At 35.4% G+C, this 14,036-nt stretch overlaps 1 protein-coding gene across 1 annotated transcript in view; it reads left to right on the top strand.

Moving 5' to 3' along the window:
• The window catches only part of ASCC3 (activating signal cointegrator 1 complex subunit 3), a 515,455-nt gene that overhangs the window by 178,486 nt on the left and 322,933 nt on the right, over positions 1 to 14,036 (top strand). Inside the window, exon 10 of the mRNA XM_007942265.2 lies at positions 4,263 to 4,427. Within this exon, the coding sequence (XP_007940456.1) occupies positions 4,263 to 4,427 (165 nt within the window). The remainder of the gene's footprint in view (positions 1 to 4,262; positions 4,428 to 14,036) is intronic.

Below are 14,036 nucleotides of genomic sequence, written 5' to 3'. Positions count from 1 at the left end.
ATCTTCTGTGTCTGTGTTAATTGGTTTCCCTTTTCTTTGTTGAAGAGGGTCTGTGCAGTCCTTCTGCCTAGTCCGCCATCTTGCCCCGCCTCCTGAACATAAATTCTTAGTGATAAATTCGAGAATAGATTTTTGTTCATAACCCCAAGGACTGCCTGTACAGAAAAATTCTATTACCACCAAATGATCCATTCTATCCCTTTCCTGCCTGTCTATATTCCTCCAAACCACTGTTTATCATTAGTTTTAGTTCTTTGTCAAGCCATTTGAGCAACACTAATCACTCTTTGACCTTTCTGTCTCCAATAACCACTTAGAATAACAATATAAATAACTATTTAGAATAAAGATATCATTAAGAATAATGTCATTTTCTCTTGCAAACTCAGAAAGCCTCGATTCCTATTGTGAGGTCTAACCCTGGAGCTGATTATCTGCTTGTACTTTTTAGCTGGCTGATACAGTAATAGTTCTTTCTATGTCTTGAATCTTTACCTCTTCTTCTTGTAAGGAGCATTAGAGGAGTTCAATCTAGAAATCATATAGGAGCAGTGGTTAAAGAGCTTGGCTGCTAACCAAAAGGTCAGCAGTTCAAATCCACCTGCTGCTTTGTGGAAAGAAAGATGTGGTAATCTTCTTCAGTAAATATTATAGCCTTGGAATCCCTGTAAGGTAGTCCTGCTCTGTCCTGTGGGGTAGCTATGAGTCGGAATAGACTCATAGCAGTGGGTTTTATATGCAAAAAGAAAAGAATGAAAGATAAAATGCATTCTCAAGCCTATTGCTTTCATATATGTTCTGTTTGGTAAGAGGTTCGTCCTTTGTTCATTCTTAGTACTAAATTAAAAAAAAAAAAATATATATATATATATATATGGAACAAACATATGAAAACCTAGATTCAGGCAGGCATTCTTCATTCATTTCAACACTAGCTCTCTGGTGTATTCTGGTAAAGGGTTTGTGATAGTGGCCAATTAATGGATACATAATTACAAAAAGTTCAGATTACAATTTTTATCCATTTGTTTTGCTCTCCTGTTCCCCTCACGATGATGAATACGTTTTACCTAGGCAAAAGAATAATTGAGTAATCATGAAAAAATCATGGAAAACTAAATACTGTAATTTTACTGTATATGTGAAGGCAAGCTTTTTAATATGTAAATGAATGACCACATGAATTGATGCTGGAAAATCTTAGGCCTTTTGGTTTTGACCTTAAATTGTTGGACTTTTAAAAATTGAATACACCAAATTTCTGGCACAATTGTGGTATATAAACATTTCATCTGTGTCATTTTTCCAGTGGACAGGCTAAAATTGGAACGCTTGAATAATGATTTTTATTCGCCTGAGGGAATAAATACATGGACTGAAAGAAATTTAAGTTGACGTTAAAAATATTGACAGTTAACCCATGGCCTAATATAAGAGCAGATGGAAATGTCTTGCATGAGTTCCAATTCATTAAGCAAATGTGACACTTTATTTTGTAGCCATTTTAGTTCAGGGAATGGAAGTGGTGAAATAGTGATATAAATGGAGCCACTTCTCACTTTGCTGAAAGTGAAATACAGAAAACAAAATGCTAGAAAGAATTTGAAAGCTCTGGTGGTATAGTTTTCTTATGTCTGAAAAACTTGATTTTACAAGTTAGTGTTTACCACATTATTATCTGAAAGTTAATTGTAAGAGAGTCCTGGCACAGTATTCTAAGTTCATGGGAGATAGGTAGCCAAACTTTGCATGTATTACTATAATTTAGTAGTGTACTATCTACCTTTCCTAACATTTTCTAATAGTAATCTTGATTCTTTATGTTTGAATATAACCAAAAAAAAAAAAAAAATCAAACTCACTGCTTGAGTCAATCCAACTCATAGCAATCCTTCCTTGGGTTTAGGAGGCGGTATCACTATGGAAGTAGATTGCCCAATCTTCCTTCCAAGGAGTGGCTGGTGGGTTTGCACCACCCAAAAAGTATTATATATTTGCCTTTAATTTCTGTTTAGAAAGCTTGCTGTTTTTTGAAAACAGATGGTTGTGTTTTTCAAAGACTTTTAATGCAGTGAGCATAATAATAGAAAAAGATGGACATCGCCTAAAAAAGGTTGTTAGGAAGTAATCTCTGGATATATTTATGATGATATATCTTGAGTTATTTTAAACTTTTAGATGTTGTTTAGGTTTATTGTAATATTATTAAAAAGAGGTTAATTAATGTACAGTGAACGTTTTACACATTTTAAATCTCAGAATTCGTCATACATCTGTTTATGTTTAAGGAGCTCTGGTGGCATAGTGCCTAAGGCATTTGTTAATGATGTGATCTCAACAGTGCCATTTTACCTTTAACAAATTATCTAAGTAACTTAGGTTTATAGTATTTCACACCTTATATATGCGTTACTAAAGGTATTTCATTATTTTGCTAATTAATGTTCTGTAAAAATACAGCTGCTAAGTTTTGTGTTTGGCATAGTACATTTCAAAATGACATCAGTGATACCCATAATAGTGTAATAGATCATATTAAAAAATTACAGTTTTTTTAGGGTTGCACATTTGTTAAGAATTTATTATTTGTGATCTGAAAAAATTAATGTTGTCTTCATAAGTAATTTCAAAACAGATGTGAATCATAAAAATGTTGAGAGAACAATCTGATCCCCATCCCAGTTAACCATTCCAAAGCACAGTTGAATTGTTGATCATCATCATTCCCAACTGAGTATAATCAAATATACTGGCTAAGAGAAGCTTTGGTTTTAATTTATTTTCACCTCACATGTTCTTTGAATTAACCACATATAGGCTTATTTCTTAATATAATGTTACTACAGGAAAAAGTGTTACTAAAGTTGTCATCTTTTTCTCTGCCACTATATGCTTTTAGAGACTCTCAGGCATTCAATATGTAAAACCACAAAGAGATTTATAATCACAGTTCCCTGCCAGAAGATCTGTTTTTATGAAGTTCATATAAGTATGCTGGGCCTGATACCCTCTTGCTCTAATACCCTGGGTCTCCAGTGAGTCACTGCTTGGTTGCTGTTATGCACGTGTCATGCTTTACTAAGTGTATAACTTTTTTTTTTTTTTTTGAGCCCTGGTAGCGCAACAGTTAAGTGCTCAGCTGTTAACCAAATAATTAGTGGTTCAAACCCGCCCATCACTCCTCCAGAGAAAGACCTGGTGATCTGCTCCCAGGAAGATTACAGTCTAGTAAACCCTGTGGGGCAGTTCTACTTTGTCACATGGGATCATTACCAAACCAAAATAACCAAACTGACTACCATGGAGTCAGATCCTTGGGGTCATTAGGAGCCAAAAACTGACTCAACAGCACCTAATAACAACAACAACATTAGTTTTCTGCATGAAGTATGGTATATGCTAGTTGATAATCAAGGACATTTATTTACAAATACGTATCAGCAGTAAATTTTGTTTTTTTCCTCAAAATTTGAATATGCATAACATTAGTGACCATCCTAGATTTTTTATATCTCTTTCACTGCCTTTGAACTCTTTCTTCTCTTCTTAGCCTCTTTTCAAATAAAGGTCATTATTGGTATTTGCCAGTTTAAAATATAGTGTGTGTTTTTTTAATATCATAAAAAGCTTTATTAAAATAGCTCGTGTGCTTTGTACATTTCACACTGCAATTCACTGACAGCCTACCTTCAGTAAGCTTTAAATTTATCCACTCCTCACTTACAGACATGTTTAGGTTCCAAAGGGCAGGTCATTATACTAAAATCGGCATTATGCGAAAGGGAAGGATGACCACATCAGATCACAAAATGGAGAATGACTGCATCATAACATAACTGCCAAAGCACTGAGAATCATGGGGCAGCCAAACTGACACAGAACCTTAACCATCACAGCCAGCATTATTCTCATCTTGCACCTGAGCATTCTTTAATGCCAGACATAATGTCGTTAACACGCAAGTAGTTGAATAATAGTAGGTTTTTCACTGTTGTCTCAAGTGCAAAATGTCGGATCATGATATTTTGTCAGTAAGTGAGAAGTGGATATAACTGCTTAATAACAGGTCTAAAGAAAGGTTTTCTTGAAGTGAGCATTGTCCGTAGTGAGTTAGATACCATTTCAGATTATTTTAAAATGTGTCACTTTATTCAGTCTGTGTAGAGATGGTCAATGATACTTCTTTTTGAACAACATAAAGTTACAATATAAAAATATATGTGACTTCCATCTAAAATTTTGTTCTTTTTCTTGTATTATAGATGCTTGTGACCACTCCAGAAAAATGGGATGTAGTGACAAGAAAAAGTGTTGGGGATGTAGCTCTTTCCCAAATTGTCAAACTCCTTATTCTTGATGAAGTTCACTTGCTGCATGAAGACAGAGGACCAGTATTAGAAAGCATAGTTGCTCGCACTTTACGACAGGTAAGAGGAAATAGTTTATAAGCTTATTTTGGATAGATGAGTAAGTTTTTGAAATTAAAATGTGCCATTTAGGGGCAATGTTAGTATGAGGGGTTTTTTTTTTTTTTTTTTTTTAATGATTTTACAGCTAATCTTAGTATGGAGAAATCTTTAGTATTTCTTTTTCATATTAAAAATACAGTCTTTTTTTCTTACTAATCTTGTTTCTATTGAAATTTCTTTTAAAGTAATCAAACTAAATAAAGGAAAATGAATTGTGTGTTAGAAAGCTAAATCTCATATTGACTAAGCAAAATTAAATTGTAATAGAATTTATGAGAATATTAACTCATTTGATTTACTTCTCTCTTGCTAAGGTTTAACTCTCCTCCTTCCTCCCATAACAAATCAGAACATGGTCTCTATTTTTTCTGATGTACTAGGTAAAGTGAAATATGATTGCCTAATGTACACAATCCTCATCAATGTTTTTTAAAAGGAACATGTACATGGTGTCTCTAGTTTTGAACCTTTGTGGTTTATTCATAAACAGCTTCCCCAGACGCCTCTGCCACTCCGCCCTACCCTGTCATGGCTCCTTTCTATAATGGAGTTCTTCATCCTTTGGCACCCTCAGTTTTCTTCCCTCTTGTTCCTGTGCAGAACAAACCCCAAACCTGTTACCATATCTATACCCAACCTTTTTCCTAAAAGCCCCTTCTTAACTCTCCTTGGATCCTATTCCTTTTACTTAATGAGTTATCTCTTGTCTTTCTCCTGTGTCTTTAACTTCTCCATCTTAGTGGACATTGTCTCTTTGACTTAAATGAATTGCACATTACCCCCTATCTTTACCGTAAAACCACCCTCAAACCTTTCCCTTTCCAATAACCTTTCCTTAATAAATATGACCTCACTTCTGAGAATATTCAACTATATGTATTGTTACCCCTTTCATTTGTCAAACCTATACATTCTGGCTGCCATTCTAACATACGTGATAAAATGTTTTCCTCAAGACTTCCAATTACCAAATCTCAAAAACAGTTTTCAAGCCTTTTTTTTCCCCCCTAACATTTTGATACCAGTTGTCTTAGTTACAGTAGTGCTACTGTAACAAATATACCACAAGTGGTGGTTTCAAACAAATTTATTTTCTCACATCTTTGGAAGATCAAAGTCCAAATCAAAGTTTTGGCTCTATTGATTCTTTCTGTGGGCTTTTCTCTCCACTTTCTGGTGTCTGCCGGCAATACTTGACATTCCTTTCTTATAGATGGGTCTTCCCATAGTATTTGCCTTCCTCCAATGTGAGTCTCAGTGTCTGTCCTGTTTTTTTTTTAGCACTCAGAAGTGATTAGGTTTAGAACCTATCTTACTCTGGTATGACCTCATTAATGTAACAAAAAACAAACCAAACTTATTGTCATCAACTTGGTTCTGACTCATAGCGACCCTCTTTAGGTTTCCGAGGTGGTAAATGTTTAAAGAAGTAGATTGCCTGGTCTTCCTTCTGGGGGAGTGGCTGGTGGGTTTGAACCTCCACCCTTCCAGTTAGCAGTCAAATGCCTTAGGTATCATGCCACCAGAGTTCCTTAATATAACAAAAGGAAACCTCAATTTCCAAACAAAGTCATAGTGACAATTAAAGGGGTTAGCATGTCAACATATATGTGGGAGCAACACAATTCAATTCATAACAATCCATCCTTTGGCCCCCTCACAATTCAGACCCTTTCCAGGTGCAAAACACATTCACCCTGTCACATCATCCCAAAAGTCTTAACCCATTCCAGCATCAACTGCAAGTCCAGAATCTCTCCTTCCAAATTTTCTAAATCAAGTAAGGGTGAGAATGAGTGTGTTCCATCTTGGGGCAAAATTTTTTCCATCTGTGGACTTGTGAAACCTACACTATTTAAGTCATCTGCTACCGAAGTACAACGATGAACCAGACATAAAGTAGAAATTCCCATTTCAAATGGGAGAAATTGGAGGGAAAGAAGAGGTCACATATACATGTCATTGTTAGTTACCATTGAGCCAACTCTGTTCATGATGCCTTCAGGTATACAGAGTAGAACTACTTGATAGCATTTTCAAGGCTGTGACCTTTCAGTACATATCTTTAAGCCTGTCTCCCAAGGCATCTTTGAGTGTGTTCAAACAGCCAACATTTCATCTAGTAGTTGAGCATTTAACTGTGCCACCAAGACACTCTATCTATTTATATCCTATATTTATATATTTAATATAAATAAACAAATATATTTTAAACTGGAGAAGAGTATCTCTTTCTATCCCATTGGACTTATCACTTCACTGTCATTGTCTTAGATCAGGGTCATGACATTTCTCAGCCGGCCTATAGCCTAATTTACTTATTTTCAGTATATGTACAGTCCTCCATAAAAGTACAGCATTCTGTAGTTTATTGTATCTTCATTTGTATCCCTGAAAAAATTTCAATTTCCTTAACAGAAGAGTCTATCTTATTGTTACATTTCCAGAGTACTATTACAGAGCTCTTTATTTTTACTGAAAGGAAACTTCCTTTTTATTGCTTCCTAGTGATTGCTACATGTTCCCAGTAGATGGCAGTGCTTCACATAATATTTCAACATTTGTAGCTAATGTAGTAGACAGAAAATGCTAAAATTGCATGGTGGCATTAGGGACTAAAGTCACAACAAGCTTAAGCATGATTAGGAGAAATTTTAAAAATATGAAAATGTAAGAACACCCAAATCTATTGTTTTTAACAATAATGAACTAATATTAGCTGTCTTTTTAACTCAGTTTAACTTCCAGAGACTAGGAAGACTTCACCAAATCTTAGATTTTATGAGTGGGAAAAAGTCATAAAACTTTTACTACCTAATATTTGGGATTATTATAAAGAAGGAGCCGTAAAATATTAATTTTTAAGAGTTTTCAACAATTAATACTTTATAGGTGAATATCTATAGGGTATTGAGCTTTGAGTTTTAGCTTAGGATGACATAAAGTCCAAATTATTCCTATTTAAAAATGAAGTATTTCTCACAAAAGCTTAACTGTAATGATAATGATGAGATTATGCTTTTAGACTTAAAAAGTACCATTAGTTTGTCATTTTTGCAGAAAAACAAAATATGTCTCTGTGATACCTCTGTCAGGATATCATGTATTTAACCTCAAAACTAAAACCAAACTAAACCAGTTGCCATCAAGTTTATTCTGATTCATGGCAGCCCTTTGTGTGTCAGAATATAACTGTACCCCATAGAGTTTTCAAGGCTCTGACCTTTTGGAAGCAAATAGCCTGGCCTGTCTTCCCAGGCACCTCTGGGTAGGTTCAAACCTGCAGCCTCACTTAACTTCTCTAACCTTTCAGCTATTATTCCAGCGTTTAACTATTCGCACCACACAGGAACTCCCATATTTAACATTACTCAAAAACAAAAAAAAACTCACTGCCGTGGAGTTGGATCTGACTCACAACGACCCCTCCTTGGGTTTCCAAGACAGTATCACTATGGGAAATAGATTGCCTGATGTGTTCAGTAGCTTTTATGCTTTAAATAATAATTTTAAAACAAATCATTTTCATTTTCTTTCAGATCACCACTATACTACATATTACTATTGTGTAATAATCATTCTGATCATTGTATGTTGTGAAGGAAGTTCTTAAATGATAATTATTATTGTCTTTTTCCCTTATTTAGAGTTCTTTGCTTTTAGTGGAATTAGATTTGGATTTTTGTTGATATCAATAAGATTACTTTTGTGAAAGCAAATTCGTAGTAAAATTCCATGTTTGTATTTGTACTTTATTGTTTTTCCATCTGTATCATTTTCTGATCATCCCTCTTCATGCTTCTACAGATGGTTTCTGTGTGTGTGGACCTGTATCTTACTACTGTATCCACATTGCCTAAAGTTTAGGCCCTAACCTAGTATTGATGGACAGATGATTCTGAAAGTTAATATTACTCATATTAATTTGCTCATACTCATTAAAGCTCCTAAACTGAGAAAAATTGTCAACAGTTTCCCTAGAAAACTTCCATGCAGTTAGTAGCAGCATCATGAGATAATAAGAATATATTTTAATTGCCAGGTAAATAGAAATTTTTGGTCATCCCTTAATTGTATCTTTCTGTGTATAGTACATTATAATCAGACCATGTGACCTACAAGATTTTTAGTGCTTGAAGTCTACTGCATTGTGGCATATATGTTGTTGTTGTTGTCGTTATGTGCCGTCGAGTCGGCCCCGACTCATAGCGACCCCTCCTTGGGTTTCCAAGGCAGTATCACTACAGAAGTAGGATTGCCCAACCTTCCTTCCAAGGAGTGGCTGGTGGGTTTGAACCGCCAGCCGTCTGGTTAGCAGGCAAGTGTCTTAGCCACTATGCTACCAGAGCTCCCTGTAACTAGTGGCATATATAATATGTTTAAATGTTACAAAGATCTCATAGCTCTTTAATGTAAATCCCCCTGTATATTTTTGTTTTGAGTGCAGAGTTCTGTGTATCTACTGAATCAATTGTGAATTATAGCCTACAAAGTCTTACATGATAAGACCCTTACTTTCTAAACAATCATTTACCCCAGTTTCTCCCTCATTCATCTATTATCTGCCTATCTTGTTCTAATCTTCTAACCTTTAAACTTGCTTTTTCTTCTATTTGACAGTTTTTATTCCCCGATAATCTCACAAACCCCACTGCTATCAAGTTGATTCAGACTCATAGCGATCCTATAGGACAGAGTAGAACTGCCCCATAAGGTTTCCAAGACTGTAAATCTTTAGAGAAGCAGAGTGCCTCATCTTTCTGCTGTGGAGCAGCTGGTGGGTTCAAATAGCTAATCTTTTGCTTAGTAGCCATGCTTTAACCACTATGTCACCAGAACTGTGAACTAGAATCGAATTGATGGCAGTGGGTTTGGTTTTGGTTTGTTGTTGTTGTTGTTATGTACCGTCGAGTCACATCTGACTCATAGTGACCCCTCCTTGGGTTTCAGAGGCAGTATCACTACGGACGTAGATTGCCCCATCTTAAATGGTCCTTCTTTAGAGAGGCTTTCCCCCATTGGCCTACCCTTGGGAGGGGCCCCTCCCATATTGCCCTCTTCTCTTATTCTTTTTTACTTTACTAATGGCACATGTTGATACTGATACTTGAAAACGTAATTTATCTGCTTATGTCTATAGTTGTCTCTACTTACTAAAATATCAGCTTGAGAGTAAAGACTTTTTTTTATTTATTGCTGTATCCTATTTCCCAGAAAAAATGCATTTAGGAACAAGATATTTATTGACAGACTAATGGAATGATTGAAAAAATTCTCTATAACATCACTTAAAAAGAAAATAATATTCATTGAATTTTTATAAAACTTTGCCATTAACTTCTACCAATTTTGTTTGAATATTTCAATGCTATTTTGCTTAGTAGAGATCTATGATAGCATAAACTTTTTTCTGAATGTAATCTGAAAGTAAGTTTGCTTACTTGTTTTCTTCTTGTTGCTTTTATTTTTCTTCCCAGTTGTGTCTTTTGTCTCTTTATTCAAACATTTTGTTATTGGGTCACTTACTTGTATTTCATCCAACAATTTCCTTCCTTTAATGAAAGAATTTAGCACAATACCATTTATTGTGATAATTGATATATTATTTGGTTTTCAGGTTAAACTTGCCTGTTTTTTTTCTTTTTTCCATCTTTCCTTTTTTTCTCTATCATTTGAGTTTTTATTCTCTTTTTTTTTTTAGTGTCTACCAGTTAAAAGGTTATACATCCCCTTTCTGTCCTTCCAATTACACTTAATCTTTTAAGAACTACTATGTTCCCATCCGGAGCTCTGGTAGTGTAGTACCTAAGACACTTGACTGCTAACCTGTGGTTGGCAGTTCAAACACACCAGCAACTCCTCAGAAGGAAGGTTGGGCAATCTACTTCTATAGTGATACTACCTCAGAAAACCGAGGAGGAGTCTCTATGATTTGGGTCCGACACAACGGCATATAACGATTTTCCCATCAATGTTAAAATTTAATCATTGTGGATAACATCACCTTTTCTGTACCATGACAACATCTTCAAGATACTTTCACTTGTCCTGCTATTTCTCATTTTGTTGAAATCACCTATCATTGATATTTCAAATAGTTTGACACTACTGTCATGTTGTTAAAGAGCTCTGGTGGTATAACGGTTAAGGCATTTGGCTACTAACCAAAAGGTCAGTGGTATGAATCCAACAGTTGCTAGCTACGTGGAGGAAAGAAGAGGAAGTGTACTTCCATAGGGATTTACAGCCTTGGAAGCCCAATGGGGGTCGCTGTGAGTTGGAATCGACTCCATGACAAAGAATTTGGTTTTGATCATGTTGTTGTTGTTATTAGGTGCCATCAAGTTGTCTCTGACTCATAATGACCCTATGTGTAACAGAACAAAATACTGGTTGGCCTTGTACCACTCTCACAATCTTTGTTGTGCTGTAGCCAGTAGTTGCAGCCAGTGCATCAGTCCATTTCATTAAGGGTCATCTCCTTTATCCTCTACTTTACCAAGCATGATATCCTTCTCCAGGGACTGGTCTCTACTAATAATATGACCAAAGTAGATGAGATGAAATCTTACAGTTCTCTGTTCCAAGGAACATTCTGGCTGCACTTCTTCCTCGATAACATTTCTTCCTAAAAAGAACATTTGTTTGTTCTTCTAGCAGTCCATGGTGTTTTCAGTATTCTTTGTCAACACCAGAATTCAAATGCATCAATTCTTCTTCAGTCGTCCTTATTGATTGTCTAGCTTTCACGTGCATATAATGTAACGAAAAAGACCATGACTTGGGTCAGGTGCACCTTAGTCTTCAAAACGACATCTTTCCTCCTTTAACACTTTAAAGAGATCTTTTGCAGTAGATTTTACCACTTCCATATATCATCTGATTTCTTGACTACTGTTTCATGTGTGTTGGTTGTGGATCCAAGTAAAATGAAATCCCTGACAACTTCTATCTTTCTTCCATTTATCGTGATGTTGCTTATTGTTCTCGTTGTGGGTGTTTTTGTTTTCTTTATGTTGACGTGTAATCCTTACTAAGGGCTATAATCTTTTATCTTCATCACTAAGTGCTTCAAGTCCTCTTCACTTTCAGCAAAGTTGTGTCATCTGCATATACCAGGTTGTTAATGAGTCTTCTTCCAATGCTGATGATATGTTCTTTTTCATATAGTCCAGCTCTTGGGCTCATTTGCTCAGCATACTGATTGAATACATATGGTGAAAAGATACAACCCTGCCTTTTCCTGATTTCAGACCATTCAATATCCCCTTGTTCAATTCGAGTGACTGTCTCTTTATTTGTGTACAGGTTCCTTATGAGCACAATTAAGTGTTCTGGAATTCCCATTCTTCTCAGTGTTATGCATAATTATTTGTGATCCACATGGTTGAACTTCTTTGCATAGTCAATAAAACACAGGTAAACATCTGTCTGGTATTCTTTGCTTTAGCCAAGATCTATCTGACATCAGCAACAGTATCCCTTATTCCATACCCTCTTCTAAATCCAGCTTAAATTTCTGGCAGTTCCCCATCAATGTACTGCTGTAATCATTTTTTTTATTATTTTCAGCAAAATTTTACTTGTGTATGATAATAATTATATTATTCAATAATTTTCACACTGTTGGATCACCTTTCTTTTGAATAGGCACAAATATGGATCTCATCCAGTCAGTTGGCCAGGTTGTCTTCCATAGGAATCACTTTTTAATAATTGCATTAAGCTTTTCAATTGTGAATGCTTATTTAGAATTACTTATATGTTTTCCTGGATTCATTGGTCATTAATTCTCTTATAGCCCAAATTTCTTTCTTGGATGCATTTTTCTTTTTTTTGACTTTCATCCTCAATTTTCTATTGGGTTCTGGCATTTATTGTTACTGAAGAAAATACTTTCTATAAGTCCCATGGTGTTTCATTTGTTGCAGTTCTTCATTTTCTTTAAAATTATTTATAACTTTAGTATTATTTTTAATACTGTTCAAATTACAAAATGATAAAGTAAAGCTTTTAGGACCTCCATTTACTGATGTGGCATGACTCAAACTGAGGAGAAACAGCTACAAATATCCATTAATAATCAGAACGTGGAATGTATGAAGTAAAAATCTAGGAAAAATGGAAGTCGTTAAAAATAAAATGGAACACATAAAGACTGATATTCTAGGTATTAGTGAGTTGAATTGGACCGGTTTTGGCCATTTTGAATCAGACAACCATAAGATCTACTATGCTGGGAATGACAGTTTGAAAAGGAATGGTGTGGCATTCATCATCACAAAGGATGTTTCAAGATCTGTCATGAAATACAGTTCTGTCACTGATAGGATGATATCTATAGACCTACAGGGAAAGCCAGTTATACTACTTTTCAAATTTACACACCAACCCCTAAAGCCAGAGATGAGGAAACTGAAGATTTTTACCAACTTCTGTAGTCTGAAAGTCACTGATGTGTAATCAAGATGTGCTGATTATCACTGGTGATTGGAATGCAAAAGTTGGAGACAAAGAAGAATCACCAGTAGCTGGAAAACATGGCCTTGGTGATAGAAGTAATGCTGGAGATTACATGATAGTATTTTGGAAGACCAATGACTTACTCATTGCAAATACCTTTTCAGAACAACACAAATGATGGCTATACATGTGGACTTTGCCAGATGGAGTATACAAGACTCGGATTGACTACATCTGTGGCAAGAGGCAATGGGGAAGCTCAATATTTTCAACCAAAACAAGGTCGGGAGCTGATTTGGAACAGACCATCAATTACTCATATGCCAGTTCAAGTTGAAACTGAAGACACTTAAAACAAGTCCATGAGAGCCAAAATACGACCTTGATTTTATCCCTTCCGAATTTAGAGACCATCTAAAGAATAGATTCAATGTACTGAACACAGTGACTGAAAACCAAAGGAATTGTGGGATGACATCAAGAACATCATCCATGAAGAAAGCAAAAAGTCATTAAAAAGACAGGAAAGGAGAAAAGATGAAAATGAATGTCAGGATTTCCAGAAACACACAATTTACCTAAACTACCACAGACTGATGAGGAAAAGTTGAACAGGTCCATCACAAAAGAAGAAATTGAACAGGTCATCAAAAAATTACCAACTAAAAAAAGTCCTGGCCCAGATGGTGTCACTGGAGAATTCTACCAAACATTCAGAGAAGAACTGATACCAATCCTACTCAAACTACTCCAAAACATAGAAAAGGGTGGAATCCTCCCTAACTCATTTTATGAAGCAAGCAAACCTTGATACCAAAACCAGGCAAAGACATCACTCAAAAGGAAAACCAAAGACCAATAACCCTCATGAATATAGATGCAAAAATCTTCAACAAAATCCTAGCCAATAGACTCCAACAACATATCAAGAAAATCATTGATTATGACCAAGTGGAGTTCATATGAGGCATGCAAGGATGGTTCAACATTAGAAAAACAATCAACGTCATCCATCACATAAATAAAACAAAGGAGAAGAACCACATGATCATATCAATGGATGCAGAAAAGGCATTTGATAAAATCCAACACCCATTCCTGATC

Source organism: Orycteropus afer, unplaced genomic scaffold (assembly GCF_000298275.1).
Source record: "Orycteropus afer afer isolate SDZICR_OR568_19922 unplaced genomic scaffold, OryAfe1.0 scaffold00087, whole genome shotgun sequence".
NCBI classification, from domain to species: Eukaryota; Metazoa; Chordata; class Mammalia; order Tubulidentata; family Orycteropodidae; genus Orycteropus; species Orycteropus afer.
The sequence above is the reverse complement of the archived record's forward strand: the minus strand, read 5'-3'. Positions and strand labels throughout refer to the sequence as shown.